At 35.8% G+C, this 22017-nt stretch overlaps 2 protein-coding genes across 6 annotated transcripts; one reads left to right on the forward strand and one right to left on the reverse strand.

Moving 5' to 3' along the window:
• Positions 1-851: 851 nt before the first annotated feature.
• LOC146160634 (uncharacterized) lies at positions 852-17422 on the reverse strand. Of its 5 annotated transcripts, none has more exons than XM_083383592.1 (10): positions 16820-17422; positions 16288-16403; positions 15749-15910; positions 12423-13576; positions 12052-12185; positions 10019-10103; positions 9668-9838; positions 3753-3916; positions 3058-3258; positions 852-2896 (listed from the first exon to the last, which is right to left on the reverse strand). In XM_083383592.1, exons 2-10 carry the CDS (start codon positions 16381-16383, stop codon positions 921-923), a joined length of 4143 nt encoding a protein of 1380 aa, XP_083239718.1. In that variant the 5' UTR covers positions 16384-16403; positions 16820-17422; the 3' UTR covers positions 852-920. The 5 variants fall into 5 exon arrangements, with proteins under 5 accessions (XP_083239718.1, XP_083239717.1, XP_083239720.1 ...); XM_083383591.1 differs by having other exon boundaries at positions 16288-16553; XM_083383594.1 differs by lacking the exon at positions 16288-16403.
• Positions 17423-19970: 2548 nt separating this feature from the next.
• Positions 19971-21384, forward strand: LOC146160635 (MICOS complex subunit mic25-like). Its single transcript, XM_083385196.1, has one exon. It carries the CDS (start codon positions 20115-20117, stop codon positions 20628-20630), a length of 516 nt encoding a protein of 171 aa, XP_083241322.1. The 5' UTR covers positions 19971-20114; the 3' UTR covers positions 20631-21384.
• The last annotated feature ends 633 nt before the right edge of the window (positions 21385-22017 follow it).

Below are 22017 nucleotides of genomic sequence, written 5' to 3' on the forward strand. Positions count from 1 at the left end.
TCCAGGGGTTCCGCAATTTTTAATGCTGTTTTTTGCATGCATGCATAAGACAACTAAATTATTGCACTGGGGTTCCTCGAGCCAGTGAAATGTTTCTGTAGGGTTCCACTCCAGCAAAAAGGTTGAAATGCACTGGTTTAGACAATGATCATGACCCAGAATGCATTTTGGGTTACATTTTTAGCACAGCTGCATTTTATCGCCATTCAACACAGCATCCAGCGAAAACGGCCCTATTGAATTTATGTCGTCACTTTTCATAGTTCTCGTATGGCCGGCATAGATTGTTTACCCCAATATTAAATGCGTAGGCTTTTTAGTTCGTTGTTGTGATCAGCTTTCTGCAATCAGCACTCGGCCGCAGCGAATTGCAATCGCATTGGCGAGCGGGCGAGTATAAAATGCCAACCCTGTAACAGAAAGCATTTTTTCGCATAATTTTTGCGTCCACAGGTTAGCGCCGCGTGGACTCAGATCTACATGTTTACGCGCGACTGGTTTATTCCGAATTCTTGATTTCAGTTACACATTTCCGAGTTCAACAAGAAGCGGAAAGTTTCTTAAGGTCATTAGTTTCATGAAGTCACACTTTGTTAGAAAGCATGTATGGGGCCTTGCTAACCCAGCCTTAAATGTTCAAAATATTTGCTCAGTAAATAAAGTGGACAAAAAGTTGTATAAAAAAACAGCCTCAAACACTGCTTTTTTTCAAACATGTGTACGGTCACATAAATTACTGTCTACGGCCGCAGTTCGTGCACCCCTGGACTAAATACCACAATTGAATACGTACCTAAACATATTTTACCATGTCAAGCTGACAGTCATTGGAAGTTGTCGTGTTGGTCGGATTTATTATTATCAAATAGAGAACAAAAAAGAGTAAAAATAAAATAATAAATTTACAGAATGCGACAGATTTATAGATCTAAAAGCGAAAAGAAATCGAAAGTGGACTCGTCCTCGTCGGCAACAGAATTGCTGGAGGTTGTTGGAAGCGACGAGATTTCTCCTATTGAAGACGACGCGTTGCTTTCCAAGTTATCCATAAACTCGTCAAAATTATGAGGTTGCGACCCAGTTGAAGGTGTATAACTCGACAAAGAGGCTGTCCCGGTGCCGTTGTGTTGAAATGGTAATGAGGGCGTCGACGTGGAATTCTGGGAGACGGATTTCGCATAGCAACTTGACTGATTATTGCCAGTACCACCCGTAAAGTTGGAGGACCCAGCGCTAGTTTCGCTAAAGCTGCTTAACGCATCAAAGTCGGGAAAAAGATCAGCAACCTCCGAGATTTCGGACGATTTGTCCGACGATTCGTAGGAGGCCGGGCGATTTCCGCGCAAATTGCTTTGTGTAACTTCTTTGAGATTGTTTCGCGCTTTCAGTCGGCTTACGCTCTTCTTCTCGTAACCCGCAAGCTTAAACGCGCGCTTTGGCTTGTAGGACTCAAACATGCTGGCCGGGCCCAAGTTCTTTGAGTTTTGTTTGGGACGCGAGACCGGGAGCTTGCGAAAGTCGACAGCGGCAAATTGTTTTGCAGGTTCGAACTTGGGCGCCAAGGTGGCAAAGGACGCCGTTGGTACGCGCGCTGGCAATGGTCTGTACACCAGCGTGGGCGGCTCTTGGAAGTTCGTGGGTGAAGTTTTTACCACGGTCATTAGGGTGTCGCCTGTTGTGGGCAAAACCGATCTAAACGGCAAAGAATTCGACTGCATGTGGCTAGCAGCAACGTCTTGGCTTACCGAGGATTTATCAACTGCGGATGAAAGTAAGGCTATCTTAGACTTGAGAGGAAGCTCCTGAACATTTCTAGATGGTAATCGTATTTTGGGGGGTGATGGCAATAACTCAGAAGGACTTGGGGGTCGCTTTGAACTCTTTTTGTACGAAGCAGAAGCATCTAAAGAGGATCCTGCTAACTTTGCAGCGATTGTGGTTCGCAAATCTTCTTTTTTACCAATGTTTGGAAACACAAGTAGAGGAGATTTTGAACCTTTGTCCTTGGACTTGTTTAGCGCTTTTTTATCCGAGTCATCAGAATCATCCAACGTGATTACGTGTGTGGACTGAAGGTCAACTTTAGGCGAGGCAATATCAGAGGACGAATGTTGACAGTCTTTAGAAGGCTCATTTTTCAATGACGCATCATCTACGGAATGATCGGACAGCTTCTGTTGTTGTGTCGTTTTGTGTTTGACACTAGATTCGTCGCTGTCACTGCTCAGAGAAGCAAGCCGTTTGCGCTTGGATCGCCGTCTTTGTATTGGGGTTTGCGCACGGCGCTTTCGCAAGGTCCTTACGACGTCCTTGACGACAACGGTCGGTTGACAAATAGGATTGCTGCAATCCCGTAACATAACTGTTCTGGGACTAGTGCTCTCTTCCGCTGCTTGCAAATTAGACTCTAAGAGTTGTCCCGTACTTTGAGCTGTAGTTGTGTTTGACTGGACAGCCGGAGTTATTGCAATGGAGGGCGAATTAGAAGGAGTTTGTTGGGCAGGCTGCGAGAAACAAACGTTTTTCTGTGTTGCCATATCTTCAGACGATCCCGACTTTCGACACCACTTGCGCTTCAAACTGGACAAAGGTAAATCTTCTGAAGAGTCCGAGTCCGGGCTTTTGACAAATCCATCGTTTTCAACACGCTCCGACTCCAACGGGCGTTTTGACCGAGGAGGAGTTTTAGGACAGTGTGTATACTTTTCTGAATTCGTCTCACAGTTGTTCACTTGTATTGAATCGTCTGTACGAGTGTTCGTTATTATCTCGCTTTCCGAACAATTGTCATTTGTTACCTCAACGTTTGGTTTTGCTGGCTGCACTATACACTCTTCGGTATCATCGTCGACTACAATAGTTTCAATGTCATCCTGGGTTTTTATAGACTCGTCTTCTAGAAAAAAGGGAAAATTAAAAGAAAAAGTTACCCAAGGCCTGTTATATCATTTATAATCAGAGATCAAAGATTTAGCTTTTACCAAAATTTATATATATATATATATAATTGTTTTAGTTTTACTAGCCCGTGGCAATAAGGATTTTACAACGGTATACCTGAAAGAACTGCCTCACTGTTTTGCACTATTTGCAGGTGTTGGCGGATGTGTTCAAAATTATTCTGTGTGAGCAGGTTGTATTGCAGACCCTGCTTCTCCCACATAATCATGTGGATTTCGTTTGGTTTAATTTTCGGGGCCTTGCTTTGCCAGTGACAGACTGGACTCTTCAGATCGTCACAGCACATCCATTTGTTTGCTGTATGATAAAATGGCCACTATATTAATTATATTGTATATTACTGTAGCAACAGAATAATATAGGAAAATTACATTTCATTTGTGCAAAAAATAGCCTTATTGGTAGACGAGAGATATGTAACATAAGTCCCATGGCCAGCGCAACCTTCGTTATCCAGCCTTTTTAACATTAAATGGTATATGTTTGCTTCTAACGGAATCACTTGACATTTCTGATTTGTATTACAGTAAAACTGCTTGTTAAGTTTACCACATTGTTGCGGAATATGTCGCGTTTAGCTCATTAAATATGGCTCTATATTAAAAACATTTAGATGCTCTTAGTATGGATCTTAGTAGGCAACTTTAGTTACTTGTGGTTCTATGTTACGAATTTGGATGTGTGAAAAAATAAAGTAGGAGACATTTGGAAAGTCTTGAACACAGCAATTTATTTTTATGCAATATGGATTTAAGGTCAAACATCAGCCCAGATAAAAAGGAAGTGCGTACCTTTACAGTCACGAATCCAAATTATAAAATGGTTTATTGGATCAGTGATGTACTGAATAACAGCGCACACACAGAACAAATTGCTGTCGACTCCGAAGTCCAGCATACCAAAGCGATTATGTGATAAGCCTTTTTGAAAGTACATCATCACACAAGGTGGAATCCTAAATAAAATACAAATTGGTCACCATCCACGATTGCTTCCAGTTAATTTCCATATAAATTAATACAACACACCAGCAAGTCTACCACAAAAAAATGAAAAATGCCAAAATGGTTAGCCTGGATATCTTAAAAATACAATCTCAGTAGTAACCAAACAAGGTTAACAATAACATGCAGGCGACAGCCTAGCGCCCTTTCAACGGGTTAAGTGCATACCAGGCAGTGGCAGATCCAGGGGGGGATTGGGGGTTCGGACCCCCCCCCCCCCTTTTCTTATGACATTATCGTTTTTTGTTCGTTTTTCTCAGGGTTTAACTCACCGTTCGAAACTGCGTGTTTTTTTTAATGTAATTGGGTCACGCGTCTTAAGCTAGTGCAAAACCAAAATCAAACGCAAAACGCCGTTTTTCGTTTCTTGTTTGGTCGACCGTAAACGCACGATATTTTCTTTTTCGCCTTTCGTTAATCGTTCGGGTTGGCTGATCAGCAAGTGTGTGTTCGACAATTAATAACAATAAATCAAGCGGTCTCCGCCTCTCCGCCTTTTTCTCGCTGAAAACATCGAGTTAGGCGGTGCTGATGTTTCTCACTGTTTGCTGTCTACGTTAATATCAGATGTTGGTGTAACACTGGGGTCGGCAACCGAGTGTAATTCATCGGGCCCGCCGCCTCTTTAACAAACTAGACACGAGTCTAATTCAAATACTTTTTGACTATTTGAACTACGTAAGTGCGAAACCTAACAAACGCTTTTTTTTAACACTTTTCTGCCTCCTTTAATGTAATTATTAACACAATTCTAGTTAACATTTTGTGCGGCCCGCAAATACCCTTCTGAGTTTGCTTTTGGCGCGCGACTAGAATCCCTAGTGTAAGACGTGCTTGTATTTTAGCTGACTTGGCGCAAAGCTCGGCCAAGTCGCGCTAATCGAATAACACCCGGGAAAAACGATCTTCGTTTAGTATTGCAGGTGGCGAAAGACGTGCTTGTAATTTAGCGTACTCCCGTACATGGATCTACCAAAATCAATCACATATATTTCACGGTCTTGTTTTCGTTTTTCTCCTGAAGTTAACGATTGCACGCTAAGCGATTTCGCAGCTGTCGCCTGGCAGGATTGTGGACGATGCAAGTTTTTTTATGACGTTTGTGCAATCGCTATTTTATCTCGTCGTATCCGTGAATATTTTATGACGTCATTAACGTCAGGCGGAAAAACGGGGAATTCCCTAAGTTAAAAATTGGGAATTCCCTAAGTTGAAAATTGGGGAAACCCCCTTTTTTGGATTTATGATACCAGGTCTAAGCTAGCGTATAGACCTGACTTGGGTATACAAACGGTGCATCTAAAGTATACAGGATCGCTGGATCGCTATGATCGCAAGGATCGCCAGGTACACAAGGATCGCAAAGTTCGGTGGGATAAACACTCGGATGACTTTAATTAAACATCAAATCGGTTAAATTATTATTTTAACGCAAGCATATAGTTATTTGGGCTAATTCGCAAACATATTTTACAATTGAGTCGAGTTTATTGTGTGGGTTTTAACCACAATGAAGGAAAATTTATTGCAAACATACAAACGAGAAACAGTACTTACAATACAATATTCGTTCGATAATTTACCACCGTGTACGGTACGTAGCGATCAGACTCCAGAAGTTAACAGTGAGACTGCTGGTTTTTGGTATAAAATGAAATCCCTTATATACTTTATACCACATGGCGTTAATTAAATTTCATAGCAATGCGGTTCTGCCACGCAACAAAAAACAGGAAATTCTAGGCAATTTACGAAACACCACGAGTATAGCAATATTTACGGCGTGTTTATTTTACTGTTAAGAAACAATTTGATCGCTTTTTTTACCAATAATTCTCTGGGTTAGTTGTCTAATTTTGGCTTCATTATGCTCATAATCGCTCTTACAGCCCGGGTGAATACAATGCTCACCAAAAGTAAACATAAAACTAGACAGGGTGTGCGGTTTTTGTATATTTTTCCAGGGGGTATAGCGCGGTTCTACTATATTATATCAGGGGGTATGGTGCGGTTCTACTATATTATACCAGGGGGGTACAGCGCAGTTCTACTATACTTTACCAGGGTGTCATTCCTTAGTTATTCTATATTCTTTCAACGGGTCTTATTTGTCAGTGTCCATATACTCCCAATGTTGTGCTTCCAGTTTCGGTGCTTTAGCAGGCAAAAGCGGATGTGGCCCGAAGTTGCGTGGTATAGGTTGGACATGGTGCACTTTTACAAGAATGATTGTCAGTGGTCTTAATATAAATTTGGCTGCGAAGCAAACCTATAACTTGTCTTTATAATCAAAAAAAATATTTGACAATTTTTTCTTGCACCCCTGTACGCCTCTCATTGGGGACAAAAGTCAATAGTGTGACGTAATCGATTTAGTTCTTTACAGCTATATACTCTAACCTAGCGGCAGAAAACCTTTAATGCTGAATTTGTTCATATCGCTTGCTTTATTCTGGCCGCGAAGCGTCTGGCTGCCTACTGTGCTTTTTTTGTCCAGCGCGTGCAACATTCATTGTGCGAAGTGGCTTGTCTCAGGGAAACTAAGCGCGTGCGACTTGCCTTTTAAAAAGAGGCTTCTCTTAGTAAATTAACTTATTGCTTTTACAAAACAACATATTTTACCGCCGCAGATTGAAATGAAAAATTGTGGAGGCAGTGTACACCACTCTGTTTCCAGTTTTTATTCTATGAATGAAATCACTTTAATTTCTATATTTTTGTTTAGTTGTTTTCCCCCATAGGTTAATTATTTTAAATTGAAGTTCAAAATTGGCCTGAGGAGCAATCTATAATTTGTCTTTATAATTGAAAACTATTTAACAATGTTTTCTTTAGTTTTTTAGACACCTCTAAACACAAAAACGGCCGAATTTTAATTTTACCCCCCTAAATTACTCCCCTTTTTTTCAAGAGGTAAAATGTTTATTTTAACATCAGCTTTAAATGGTTCTCTAACATTTGTGAAATTTTCAGATGTTTATGTCATTTCCTTCTAGTGTAAATATATCATTAAAATTTCCTAAAGTGTTGTGCATTTTGACCCCCCGGATGAAAAGTTCAGGGGTAAGGTTTAAAATTTTGTTACTTAGCATTGTATATGTCATGTAACCATCATCCATAAATATATCAGATTTTTTTTACATTTTTTTATCTCTGAAAAGTGCTTAAAACCAAAATTAACAAAAAATGACAGTTTTGCCCCCCTAAAAACCACCCCTTAGAACCTAGGCAATTTTTTTTTATATTAGAAACAACTTTGTGAGGGTATTTAACAGTTGTGAAAATTTCATGTTCCAACTATGTTTTTTTCCTTGTCAAAAGTGAGCCATAAAAAATTGACTGAAAAAAACATAAAAAATTGACTGAAAAAAAAAAATAATTCGGACGAAAACAACATGTGTCCAAAAAAAATTTTTTTTTTTCGGGCCACATAATAATTCGGACAAAAACAACATGTGTCCAAAAAAAAATTTTTTTTTCGGGCCACATAATTACAAATTGTGTTTCGTGATGTTTTTTAAGTTTGAACTTTGAGCCGGCAAATTTGAAACAAAACCTAGGCAGGTACATTTGATGATCTGTTGCGAATTAATGTTAGCACACCCTCTAATAATACTGTTATAAATCTGAAATATTTTAAGTTTTAATTACCACAGCAATTTAAGACTCCCGGGAATTTGTGCTAATAAAAGAAAGAAAGAAAAGAAACATTTTACTTATATTAGATGAGCTTTAATTAAGCCACTTAAGAAGGGTTTTGAGGATATATATATATTTCTAATTATAGAATGTGGCTAAAAATTAAACCCTTTAAACAAAAATAAGGTTTCATACCCTGTGATACTTCCATAGATATATATTTTTTTCTGTTAGGTCTATATGCTCAAAATCATGTTCGATCTACGTCATACCTGATTCAATATTATCATAATTATTCAGTAATATATTATGTTTTATCTGCAACAAACCTAAACGAAACAAGCAGATTTCTTTTGTACGGACGTATTCCAGCATAGTTTATACGTAAACCGTGGGCAAGTCCTTTAAACTAAGCGTTAGTCCTTAAACTAAGGGTGAGTGCCTTAAACTGAGAGTAATTCCTTTAAACCAGCGGTTCTTAACCAGGGGGTCGACTTCAATATTTTAATTTTTTGTAGTTATTTTAATGGTTTCGTCTGGGTTAGGCATAACTCCTACATACAAATTCTGTTTGTTTGTTTTTTTTTTTTTTGACAACTTTAACATTAAAACTGGAAAACTTTTTAAGTTTTTTTGGGGGCCGTTGCAGGTTTTCTGTCTATTTGTATTACATATATCATCGACGGTATCACCGCCCTATTTAATTAACTTATAGGCCTAGATAAACGACAAAAGTTACCGCCCTTTCGGACTATTTTTAATCCATATTTTATATATGATAACAGGCTAGCAACAAAGTGGGTCGAAATTTTTTTAGCTTATTTTAGAGTTGTGTGTGAGTTGTTCTTTATCAATTTTTTATTTATATTTACCAAGTTATTTAACCCAGAATAATTTTATTACAAGCATAACTCCGCCAAATGAACCAAACTTAACTAACAGGCAGGGTCAGAATTAAGCGTTTCATGCTGCCATGCACCACGGTTTAAAAGGTGTATAACTGGTGCGATCTGACGCGAAAAAATTGACAAAGCTTGCATTAAATAAGGGTGGTTAACTTGCCAATTTCAACCTAATAAACGCATTTTTTTGCGCTTCGCGCGATTAAGCTACGTTTTGCGCATACAAATACCTTGGATTTCACCCCCGGAGTCCTGGATCTGTCCCTGATCTTTAGTAGCGTGCTTATTTTTTTGGATTAGTGTGCTTATTTTTTGGTCTGAGCAGATGGTAACCATGTATATAGATTAGGTCAGTATTAGTGCATGACACAACTTTGTATAATGTTTATTCAATCTATTGGTTTTTCAAGCTTTTAGAAAGGCAAAATTCTGACCTATGTGTAGACACTCTGTTAATGCAAACAATGTATTCTTAGTTTTTGATACTTCTTTGTCCCAGGGAGGCACACGCCATGACTCCCCAACTATAATGTTTAACTGTTTTAACTACGAAAACACATTTTTGCGAAAAATCTTTTGTCTGTTTATGTTTTGACAGAAATTAGGAAAATCTTTTAAGCCCAAAGGCACTGTTTTTTTTTTATAGAAGTTTTTTTTTTTTTTTTTTCATTTTATAGAATCTAGCTTCTACAACTTTGAGACAATTTATTTTTATTTTTGAGAAAGTTTAAGATAAAGACATTTTATGACTTTTTGCATTAGAATCAAACATTTCTGATTGTTTTCATGAAAGCATGCAGCTGTTGGGTAAATTGCTCACAACTTGTTCGTGACAGGATCAAAACGACCTCTAAATAAAAAGTTTGGTAAGTTAAACCTAATAAATGCAAAAAAGTTTTACCAGTTCGCTCAAATGCTTTCCCTTTTTACATGTATTTAAACAGGATTTGTTTAGTGCGCACAAGTTTGACAAAGGACAGCAAGAAGATTATAATTGTTTTATGGTGTTACGTTAGGACTTAAATTTGTGAGGTCACCTCTTAACTTTTGTTTAATGGCTTGTGTATTTCTATTTGCTATGAATACAAGTTATTAATAAGTTGTTAAAGGTATACCACATATAAAAAGTTTGAAGAGCACTTCTCCTGGCTATGCACTTACTCTTCCATAAGCATACAATACTGCTGTCCTTCACTTGAACATGTAGGACATGGCCTCTCAGAGACAGCATTCATTGGGTGAAAGTTTGGCGTACGATGAAGAAAAGAAACAATCTCAGTTTTCACTCTCCTACTTTCCTTGTGCCCACATTCGTTACACTCCAGTTGCCACCTGTTAACAATCATCTTTTTATTTTTTTGTAAAAATTTTATTTTTTGGGTTTTTTTTTATAACAAAAGACAATTTAAAACAGTAAACTTTAAGTGTTTTATAATTTCTATTGTGGTCAACTTATTGAACAGTCTTTAGTTTCATACCATACAAATTTAATAATATGTTTTAAATATACACCTCATCGAGACAGAGAACAGAGAAGACAATGAAGAATCCATTTTCAACATGTTTGAAAACATCTCCACAGCACTTTCATGTTGGCCTTTTCAAAATACATTTTGTAAGTTGCTTTTTAGTACATTTACCAAAATGTTTTAAGATGAAAAAAACACAGTAGTGCAGAGGGGCAATGGCATTTGCATTTAGCTAGCTACAAGCCAGAAACTATTACAAAGCATTTGCCTTCCTGCGAGTGGGGATTTACTTAATTCTTCAAGGGTAAAAATAGAAAGTTCCTAAAAAGTGATGTGTTGCAGCCTGCGGGCTTGCAAAGTTTGACACTTGAAAGTTAAGCTTTATGAAACAAATGTAGTTGTCTCTAATACAATTTTTTCTGTTGTACAGAAAAGCACAAGAGTAAAGGAGCATGCTCATAATCATACTACTTACAAATAGCGCTTACTCTGATAAAATAATAAACTGTGGCTATTATAATATTGTAACATTGCAATACAAGGTCTTTAATAGTGTTTCAGCCGTTTTGCCCTTATGTGTTAAAAGATGGCAAGCTGTTTCGGTTCTTATTGATAAACAACCTTTACAGTTGTACTTGTTTTATGTAAAATAAGCATACAACTTTAATACATTTTTGGACAAGGACACAAGCATATTGTTCCTTAGCAAAAATTTACACTCGCCAGCCTGGCGAGCGGCTATTAATCAGCACTCGCCCGGACAAAATAACACTCGCCAAATTTGTTTGCATGCAGTCTGCAAATTTCTGTCCTAGCGCGGTCATTTCTTTGGTTATCGTTAACCTATCTTACAGTTTCTATACATAAACATTAGTTTTTATAAAAGTCTGGTCATTTATTTCCATGCATGGTTGAACAAATTAAAGCCCGTAAAGCAGTTTATGCCTAACACAATGTTTTTTAGCCGAAATATTTTTTACAATCTTTAGTGAAAAAATGCTTGTTTTCCATTTTTCTAAAAATCCTCGCGTTCTCATTTTTTATTCTTATTTTTCTGAGCTTGAAGGATGTTTCACCGCAGGTTGCTTCGCGCCACAAACAAAACACCACAATTCACCTAACACTATAGTTACTGGTTGAACAGCATATTATGACCAAATAATTGTAAATTTGCAACTAAACCATTCATTCGCAAAGTTAACAACCATATGCACCAGAGGTTTTGTGCTGTGCGACGACCTATAGTGGGTCGTTTCAATTTTCCGAGGGCGTCCGCAATGGTTTCGTTTCGCATCTAAATATACAGTAATTGCGATATAAATGATTTACAGACAGTAATATTTTAAGCTTTGGCTTGGTTCACCGACGTCCAACATGAACTTTAAGAGATCGCAACAACATACTTATGTATAGACTAATTGACAATTCTTAGCTATAGTTGCAGAAGTAGGCGATATTTTAAAATATTGTAGTGTTCAGTGGGCAGTTTCGGTCCCTCAAAACATCTTAAACCACACTGCTTACAAATATTAATAGAACTTACTGTTACCAAAAACTGCAGCGATTGCTTATAATTTTCTTATACAAACAATTCAACTAATACAGTAAAGTAAAATTATTATCGCTGGGTACATCGCAAGTCCAATAAACTTTTTCAATAGCGTCAACAATTGGGTTAACATTTAAAAATTACCAACGTTTATGTTAAACAGTCAACCTCATAACTATTTAACACTGCAGCAACGATGTTTTTGATTTGATTGTTCGCCAGTAAATGATTTTTTAAAACGGAACAAAGAGTCTTTACTACAATCTTTGAACGTGACTTCGATTTACCTTATTATTTGTGTAGAGTTGAATGTATTTGCGCCTTAGTGTTAAGGAAATAACTGGTGCTAAGTGATATTTTGCTTTAGTGGTGCTTAACACAAGTTGCCCTACAGGGCCTACACCAACTAATTAAATTTCCCGCCAAAGCCACTCGCCAGTCGGCGATTTGCACTCGCAAATTGGCGAGCGGGTGAGTGCTTAAGCCCAACCCTGATATATTATAGTGTAATTCTAAATCCAAATTACCAGATTTTAGTTGAAATCGGGAAATCATAAAATTTAAAATGTCGTTTCTTGCGAGTTCAAGATTAAGAATAGAAGATCTCCGATCATTTGTTGTGGTTGCAGCTGGTTGACTGTTATCATACACATTGCATAACCTAAAACAAAGAGTGTCTATCAATCTTGTGTGCAAATAGATACAAAAATAGTATATATAACACAGCAAATGTAAAATCTTAGCTGTATACAGTTGGAACAGCTAATTTTAGAAAAATTACTTAGGTTGTAATATACATATTTAAATTTAGAGATAAGCTTTTCAGAATATACTACTAGTATTAGGAAGAAAAAATGTATTTTTTCAACTTCAAGGTTCTTTGATTCGCTTAACTAACCTTGAAAAAATATTTGGCGCTGTAGCTTTAGATGAGTTTAGAGCAGATCTAATTGTTGGGACACTGACAATACATTTCAGCAGGACATCAAGCCAACAGGAGTTAAAACTATTTTGCCACTGTAACATTTCATGGCATCGCGGGGGCCATCCAACAGGATACATTTCTACAGAATTCAAAAATGACAAACTAGTTTCTTGAGTTATTTGTTTGTCCGTAACTGATTTCAGCGCAACTCCAGTTCTACTATTTAAGGGTAAAATATCTTCCTTGCAGACATCAGAAACATTTTCTTTCAGTAATACTTCTGATTGGTCTGGATGGGTTATAGCAAGGTCGGTAGGCGATGATTGTGGATCTTCAATTGTAGACATAGTAATGTTACATGCTGTTGTTGTTGACGCTGTTGGTGCTTTATCAGAAGTTTTACTGTGGCTAGAACTACATGGATTATCAGATAAAAATATGTCCCCAATTTCCACTTGTTCTGATCTTTCAGAATTTTTCTTTAGTTCTTGGTCTGCATTGCACTGCTCGAGAAAATGTTTTTTTGTTAATTGACGAATTTCTTGATATGGGGCATCATGGTTAGGAGTTTCAATTATCGGCTTTCCTACTGAAGAGTCTATGTTAAAGTGTTTTTCTTGCAGAGGCAACAAAGCTGCTTGTTCCTTAAGGATAGTGGAATCATTTGGAAGTTTGTGCTGGTCAGGAGGTGACATTGTCTGACAAGAAGAGTCACTAAGACTGAGATCTGCCTCTAAATCAATCATGTCATTCTGAGGGTGTAGTTCAGGAGGGTTGCGCGGAGAACCTACATCACCAACTGCATATAATGGCCAAGTGTCAACATTTTCATGGTTTACAGTGGGAGATTTTACGTTTTTTGAAATGCATTTCTGTGAAAGGTTTTCTTCAAGGGGTGCAACGTTTTCAGGAAACAGATTTAACATTCCTAATGTGGAGTTTTCTGCAACTCTTGATTTGGTTTTACAGTTGGCATCTTTGCTTTTCTCACATTCACCTACCAAACCATAAGATCTGGAAGATAGATGACCTTTGTTCTGTTTTAGACGACTGAGCTGCATGAGTTGTGTGACATCTCGCTGAACTATGAAATCTTGGAGATTCGGGTCCAATAAGGGGTATTGGCACTAAATAAAAAATATATAATTTGTTACAATATGACAATCTCGGTAAAAAATAAACAAAAAAAATGGCTGTTGCTAATGGGTCATTCCATCCTTAATTTAAAGGCCCGGAACCCATGTTCTTAGATTTTCTTTAAACTTAGTACAATTAAAGATCTCTTTCAAAAAATAAGAATGCAAAAAATTTGAGCGTTCTGTGATAAGCGGTTTCGAAGATATGACAGTTTAAAATATGTTACCACTAGGTGGAAATGGGTATTTTTTTGGTTTCGCTTGAGTGCTTTTTGCTCTGTTGTGGCTTAATTTTGCAGTAGAAGCCTGCAGTAAAATGCTATTCCACCATTTATGGGGTTGCTAATTTCAAAAATGATGATTAAAACTATATGTGATGAATTCTTCTACATGTAATTTACATTTAAAGTTTTCTGACTTCCGAAGACTTTTCCGAAGCTCTCTGCAATTTTTTTTCAATTTTTATGCTGGAAAAATAATCTTGAGACATCATAGTATTTGGAATTTTTAAAGTGATTCTTGGTTATTTGCAATTAGTAATTGGTTTTTATGTTTTAAATTTGTGTTAGTTATAAAAAATTTAAAATACTAAAAAGTTATAACTGATAACTAGAGGCAGTAAAAGTTATACTTTTTTGGTGTAAAATCAAAAAAATATTGTTATGAGCTTCATGTAAGAAGGTTTAAGGTCATATTCTCTGTTTAGGTCATAAAATATGACCTTTTGATTTTACTTAAACTTTAAAGCAGTCCCCTCTAGAAGTATTGCAATGAGAGTTCTCATGCTGAATTTCATGAAGCATTTAAAGCATGATTTTCATTGTTTTCTGTACTTTAATGCTTGCTGTTTGATTTCAATTTACTTTGTGACATCATCTTGACACATTGTTTTGCAACACACAGTGTTGAATATTATAAACACTTGCCATAGGTCAGCCCGTACAGTCAGTTAGATCAGAGTTATAACTTCTATGGTCAGCCAATGTTAAGATCTTAAGAGCTCCGGGTAGTTTTTAGCCTACAGCTCAATAGTGTATTTAATTTCTCAGTGCCTTTTTCAGGATTTAGTAAATTTGTGTGATCTCTAAGTGTACATTTAGCCTTGCTAGTATCTGTTTTTGAGCTTTATAACTACACAGATTTGTAAATTATGGAACCGTGTACTATAGGTATTTTAAAAGGGGCAGTAAAAGAGTGCCACAGCAACTCAAGAATTAGTAAACAAGGCATGACTAATTTCAATACAATAAGCGATGAGGAAAGAATTTTTTATTTATGGTGAGCTGGACTTTGCACAGAAATTTGTGGAAGAGATAGCAAAATTTGCAACCACCACAAAAAGCAGTTAGGGGACTACTTTTTATCTAGAAAGATGAAGTGCACTGATGTGTATGGAAGACATAAGAAAAAAATGCAATTAAAGCAAATGATTTGGATATTTTAATGAACGAGCTTAAAGAAAAAATAGTAACTGCTAATCGTGACGAAAAACTTTCCATTTTGACATTAAAGCCGCACTCCTGGCATTTTGAAAAAACTCTTCAATTTTTTGAAGTGTCTAATTATTATGTTTCGCAATCGGCTAATTTAATTTGTTCCACAATTTGCATGAATTTAAAACTTTATAACCAACTACTAATTGCAAATAACCAAGAATCACTTTAAAAATTCCAAATACTATGATGTCTCAAGATTATTTTTCCAGCATAAAAATTGAAAAAAAATTGCAGAGAGCTCGGAAAAGTCTTCGGAAGTCAGAAAACTTTAAATGTAAATTACATGTAGAAGAATTTACCACATATATATTGTTTTTATTATCATTTTTGAAAAAAGCATCCTCATAAATGGTGGAATAGCATTTTACTGCAGGCTTCTACTGCAAAATCAAGCCCCAACAGAGCTAAAAGCGCTCAAGCGGAACTAAAAAATACCCAGTTCCACCTAGTGGTAAAATATTTCAAAATGTCATATCTTTGAAACCGCTTATCACAGAACGCTCAAATATTTTGCATTCTTATTTTTTTATTAAGATCTTCAATTACCTAAAATTTAAAGAAAATCTGAAAACATGGGTGGACAAATTTCTGAAAACTTTAAATTAAGGATGGAATGACCCTAATGTTTCACAGCACTTAGCAAGGATAAAAGTCAGAGGCAACTCACATTTTCCTGGACACACAAGTATAGAGCCTCTTCAAAATTAATTTGACATAGTTGCAATGGAATTCTTCTGCTGACCGTGCTGCAAATACCACACCAGCGTGTTGCATAATGCTGGAGTGGGGCATCAGTTGGTACATGGTTTGAAAGCGTTTGGGTGGACTGCTATTTACAAAATCAATGTTAAATTGTTTTGTAAAACCATATTCATATACATTCAGTTTCATTGCGAAATGAAAACTATACCCAATATTGCAACTAAGCAAAAACTATGACACAACACACATTAATCTGTGTGACTTTCGCCTTTTTTGTATAAAGATATGAATTATATATAAATATTTAGTTTTATTGCAAAATTTTGAAAACTATACCCAATGTTGCAACTATGTAAAAACTATGACACAACACACATTAATCTGTGTGACTTTCGCCTTTTGGTACAAAGATATGTTTGAAGTGCAATAAGTTGTGGCACCACTAAGGAGATGCGCACATGACAAATGCACTCAAGTTTTGACATCAATTCAAAAACTTCTTACCAGATTTACCAGAAACATGTCAACCATCTCAGACATTGTTAAGCTAGTGTCTTGAGTGGAAGTTGTACCGATTGGGTATGCCACATCATCAGGCATTTGGAAAAGATTGGGCACATCTAGCGTGCAATGTTTTTTAAATTTAAAATAGTGCTTAATTTAATATGAAATAAACGAGTTTAACGACATAGGAGGCAGAGGAGCATAACAGACGAGTCTTATATTTTCCACGCTGACTGCGATTGTAAAAAGCATGGATAACCAAATTTCTGAAAAATAACAGCAACTGAAAGCTTTTGATAATAACACATACTTCAACCGAACCATTGTATTCCATCACCTATTGAAATTTATTTGAATATAAAATTTCATCAACTATAACTTTTTAAAAATTTCAAATTGATATTTAATTTATAAAGAAACACACATTTTAGTCAAAATTGTTTCATTTACTGTTTTAAATATCACTAATAAAACCAAGTCAATAGACAATGGTTTCATATTTTTTCTAAAGGGGCAAAAATGTTGAACTTACCAAAATATCTTGAGACCCATTAGTGCAAACATTCATACACAAGAAGTCAGAATGTGTATTTGGGTCATCAAGTTCTAATTTATAAACACACTAGAAATGGAACAATATATATATTGACATTATCTATTAAATAAGAATAATTGCAAATCTATTAGCTAGGTGGGCAACTATGCTTCAGTAGTTACAGTAGAAGTCTTTCTGACTACAACATCCAACAGTATATTAGTTTAAAGGTTGTTCTGTTTAAATAATTTTAGGGCATCAATATACTTGGGTACACTATGCACGGATCGGTAATGTATCTTGATAATAAATTGCAAAGCCAAAAAGGTCGAGTAGATTGACATCATCTTGATTAGGGCGTATCGATACGAGCTTGTATCATCTTCAGTTAATGACATTAGATGATGTCGATCTACTCGACCTTTTTGGCCTTGCAATTTATTACCAAATTTTAGGGCACCTATTAGAAATATTTGGCATCTCAACCCATAGATTAATAGTCTTTTGAGAATTACATTAACCAAGGAAAAAATCTACTGTTTCCAATATTAGGTTTGGCCGAATGCAAAACAGGCACTTAGTTGATCCCTTGGCAACTTCCTAGATTTACATTATAAAAAAACATTTTTACACTGCAAAGCGTGGATGCTTTTCAAAAAAAAAAAATAACTATGAAATATATTAGACAGACTTTACAACATAACATGCATCTTAAGGAAATCTTTGCCAAGATTTAGGGTGTGCGGCTGCACATTGGAGATTTAAAATTCTACTCACAATAATCACCACCCGGCACAAAAATACAAATTTATGAAATGTAGATAGTTAGCAATTTAGACGTAAGCATATATATTACTTCCATCAGGGCTGCGGAACTGGACTCTGGACTTCCTAAGACTACAAGAGCCTCAGGTTGGAAAGTAAGGCCTGCATTTTACCGCTCAGTCGCGCATTTCATGTAAAATTAACCTTAAATGCGGTCAGCAGCAAAAAATCGCTCAAAACTTACGTCGCGCTATTGGTTTTCAGTATAGTACTTCATTTTCAGCCGTGCAAATTTTACAAATATGGTGATTACAGCCGCAGAAATTTGGACGGAAAAGTTAATATAGCGGCGCAATTTCAAGCTGCAAAATCATCTCCCCCGTGCAAAATCCAAAGTTTCCAATGTGGCAAGAGCCCTATAGGTCTTCAATAAAAATATAAAAGCCATAATATTATAGGTCTGATGTGTGCAGTACCAAAATTGGAGGGTAATACTAATTTACGGAATGGTCGGAACGCTCAGTAATTTAAGTGTTACCCTGTTAAAACAATTATCAAACCAACGCAAAATATTTGAGTTAGGGTGGGGGTTAGCGTTTGGGTGAAGGTGGGTCAAGTGTTATTATATTTAATAATAATACTGTAAGCGTTCCGACCATTCATCATTCCGTAAATTAGTGTTACCCAAAATCGGAATCTACAGGTTTAGTCTGTTTAAAACAAATCGGGGTTGCACCTGCCATACTTCTCATTGTGGCCTACAACACCCTAGCATTTTCCAGAATTTAGTTGTACAATTTACTATTTCCAGTTCGCACAAAAATTGCTTTTTAAATAAATATAGGGTGTGCACCAGGTTGGAAAGTAAGGCCTGCAGTTTCTCTGTCAGCCGCGGTCACAGCCGCATGGCCAAAACTATTGGGGTGACTGGGTGCAACTAAGTCAAAAGTGCACACCGCCTTTATAACATATGGAAAGACTGGGTGCATATTACTTTTTTAGGAGTGAAAGTCTAGTCTATTTTTAAAAAATCGCGGGTACACCTAATGGCCTGTCAGTCTGTCACATGTGACAGATTGGTATATTATTAGTTAACAATCCAATTAAAATTATTATCGACTTTTTTTTGTAAAACTAGTACATTGGTAATTTGCAAAAATATGAAGAAACACCTTAAAAATAACACAAGAAGCGTAACAAAAACATGATACGGTACAAAGAAACTTACATTTTTACCTGTTGTACCAGTAGCCATATCGGCTCACATACGGTATAATCCAATTTTTAATATAAGTATAGGGAAACACTGATTAAACCCACTAACCTTATGACAGCTTTAAACAACTACGGGACAATGCTATACCTGACAGACGTAATGAAAACGTAGGCCCACGCTAAAAACAGAGAGCGCGCTTAGTGGCGCAATCCAATTAAAACATAGAGTGCTACAGTTTTATTTTTGTAAAACAAAATAATAAACGAGAGAATGATAAACGCGAACAATGCTAACATGGCCTGGGCTACAATAAAATAATATTGTACACTTTTTGCAATACTACAAAGTCGCTTTAAATAATGGAATTATACGCGACAAAAGAGCTAGACCGAGTAGTTAAGTTGTACATCGGGCTGAAATAATTTTAAAAATAATTTTTAACCTTAATTATTTTATTTTTAATACCTGTAGGCCTACAGAAAAATAAATTCTGTCTTTGAAAATGGGTAAATGAATTAACTATACGGTACTACATATTTTGCCTTTAATTTATTTTAGTTCTGCAATTTATTTTTATAGAAACTTCCTAGTTTGTTGATACAAAAGTTAATCAATGTTTTATTGGTTTATATGTTATACCATAGCATTTGTGTAAAATTTATGTGTTGTTGGATTTCTTGTCCTTTAACAAAATTTCTTATGCAGTAGAGTCAACCCGAATTAGTAAAGATTTCTGTCTCTTCCACAAATTGTTCAGAATAAAAGGTAATCTTAAAAAAAAAAACAATATTTTTATTTTAGAGAGAAGTAAAAAAATAAGAGATTTATTCAAAGGCGTAATATTGTCCTTAAATAAAATATAACAAAAAAGGTATACTGTAGAAATTCTAAAAACAAGCACTGGTGTATAGGATGTCGTGCCCCTGTGAAATAGTACGCACGACTAATGTTAGCTGCGAAATATGTAGGTTTTATGCGGCAAAGGAAGCGTTACGTATAGTTTTACGAATTAGATTTTCTACCTTATCAAATATCAGAGAGAAAAAGGAAAAAAGTTGTCAGTCTGGTTATTATTACTCATGGTGCAGCCGCGCAGATGGCACTCGTGAAATTCTTGCATCACACTTAAAGTTAGACTTTTAAACAAACACTTTTGGATAAATTAGTAGAATTTAAGCCCAGGCTACTTCTATCCTTCACTTTAACTTAAAATTGTGGAGTTTAACATAATTATTATTGCAGGAAGCAAAACCCACGTATGCCTAAATAAAGGGCATTCTTTATTTACTTGGCTGCTTTGTATAGTATGAAATGGGAAATTCTGGAAGTAATGAGGTAACTCTTGAACAGGAAAATGGAAAATTTGTTCAGACTGAAGAAGGAGTGCAATTATCGACTGTTTTAGTTGAACGCTTATCCACAAATTCATCTGTCCCTAAAAGAGAGATTCAAGAAACCAAGAAAGATGTTGTTGAAGCAGAAATGCTTTTGCAGGAATGCCAACAGATGTTGGGCACAAAAGAACAGCAGGTGAAAGAGTTGAGAGAAAAGTGGAGAGGCGAAATTCAAGCACAAAAAGAAAAGACACAAAGCAACCATAACCAAATTATTGACGAATTTACAAAATCTGCAGCTGCCACAGAGACCAAGTTCAGAAAACCAACTTTAAAACCTATATGTGACATACTGCAACAGAAGCTTGTTGATTGTTATACAGAAAACTCAAGTCAACCTTTAATTTGCTCCAGTGTGTTAAATGATTTTAAATTGTGCGTTGATAATGCAAAGAACTCCTTACTTTCGCAAGAAAAGTCGCTAGGTGCCTAGACAATATTGGGAAAATAAAATTTAACTGCAATATATTCTGTTAAAATAATATTATGTACTGTATGGTAAATGTTATGCCATGATTAAACACCTGCATATTTTACTTGCTTTGGTCTAACTGTTGTACCATGCTGTTTGTTGTAACTCATATATGGATTGTTTTACTATCCTTTTATGAACGTTAAATTGTACTTTGACCGTTAAAAAATGCAGACTTACCTAAACTAGCATTTATCTGTTACTTTTGAATGTTTACATAAACAAAACACAAAGTATCCTGGTATAGTCACTTGTCACTCCTAACTGCTGGTAAATATTTATTGTTAATCAAGTGTTTATTCTTTTAAAATTACACCAATTGCAGGTGTAATGTACCAGTATTAGTTTTTGAAAGCTATAATATATGAACTTACAGCCTGTTTTTGAGGTTGCCACTATTTTTCCAAAAAATATGGTAAAATATAAACATTATTACGGTCTGCTTTGATTGACTCGCTGGCTCATTACAGTAAATTGGGTTGTTCATAGAAAAATGAAGTGCCCTATTTTAGCTTAAACTATAAAAATGATAATCAGTTTTAAAGTAAAATATATATCTTTTAAATTAAAATCACAGAAATATTAACCTACTACAAAGCACATATTTAACACAAAACTTTGTAAACTTGAACATTGTTCGTATGTAGGCTTAAAACAGAGTATAACATCCTCAAATTGGCTGAAATATGTTAATAAATTACACCGCACAATAAAATCATACAAAAGCTAACTACAATAATGGAGAAATGATGCCTATTTGAGTTCTGACTAGTGACAGCAGAAATTGAAAGTACGCTTGAGAATATTTTCTTTAATCTACCTAGTGGACGAAACGTAACCAAACATAGCATGTTCTACACTACAGTGTAATTTACGTGGGATGTGGTTCAAAAAGCACCTAGGATACCAATGACCTTTTATGACAGTAGGTCTCAAACTGTGCGCAAACTTACTAATTAATACCATAATTAGAACGGCATTGTTGTCCCGATTTTCATTCAAGGTTTTAAAACCTACACCCCACAATGTTAACAAAAAACTTGTCAAAAATGTTCACTTTTTGAGACAAATTATATACAATTCGGAAAACGTGTTTGGATTTACGCTGTAAGCATCCATAATCCAACAACTAAGGTTATTACTGTTTAAAATTTGTTTGCGTCATAACGATTTTTTTCGAAGAAAAATTGTGCGAGTATGACGTGAAAATGGAAATTTGACTTCCCAGAAACTCGTAAGATAGTAAGAAACCTTTAAAACAACTTATTGGTCGACTTCTTTTTTTATTCTAAAACTTAAGTGATCTTAATCAAGAAAATATTTTATAGCAGTCGTAAGTAAGTTTTTA

The sequence above is a fragment of the Ascidiella aspersa genome, chromosome 3, assembly GCF_963924565.1.
Source record: "Ascidiella aspersa chromosome 3, kaAscAspe10.2, whole genome shotgun sequence".
Taxonomy (NCBI): domain Eukaryota; kingdom Metazoa; phylum Chordata; class Ascidiacea; order Phlebobranchia; family Ascidiidae; genus Ascidiella; species Ascidiella aspersa.

Excerpts from the sequence above, each read along its gene's own strand:
- LOC146160634 (XM_083383592.1), bottom strand. The coding sequence starts at position 16,383 with ATGCCTGATGATGTGGCATACCCAATCGGTACAACTTCCACTCAAGAC. Across the intron at positions 10,104-12,051 it reads CCGATTTCAACTAAAATCTG|GCCAACATGAAAGTGCTGTG; the intron begins GTAATTTGGATT and ends TATTTTGAAAAG. Across the intron at positions 9,839-10,018 it reads CTGTTCTCTGTCTCGATGAG|GTGGCAACTGGAGTGTAACG; the intron begins GTGTATATTTAA and ends GATTGTTAACAG.
- LOC146160635 (XM_083385196.1), top strand. The coding sequence starts at position 20,115 with ATGGGAAATTCTGGAAGTAATGAGGTAACTCTTGAACAGGAAAATGGA.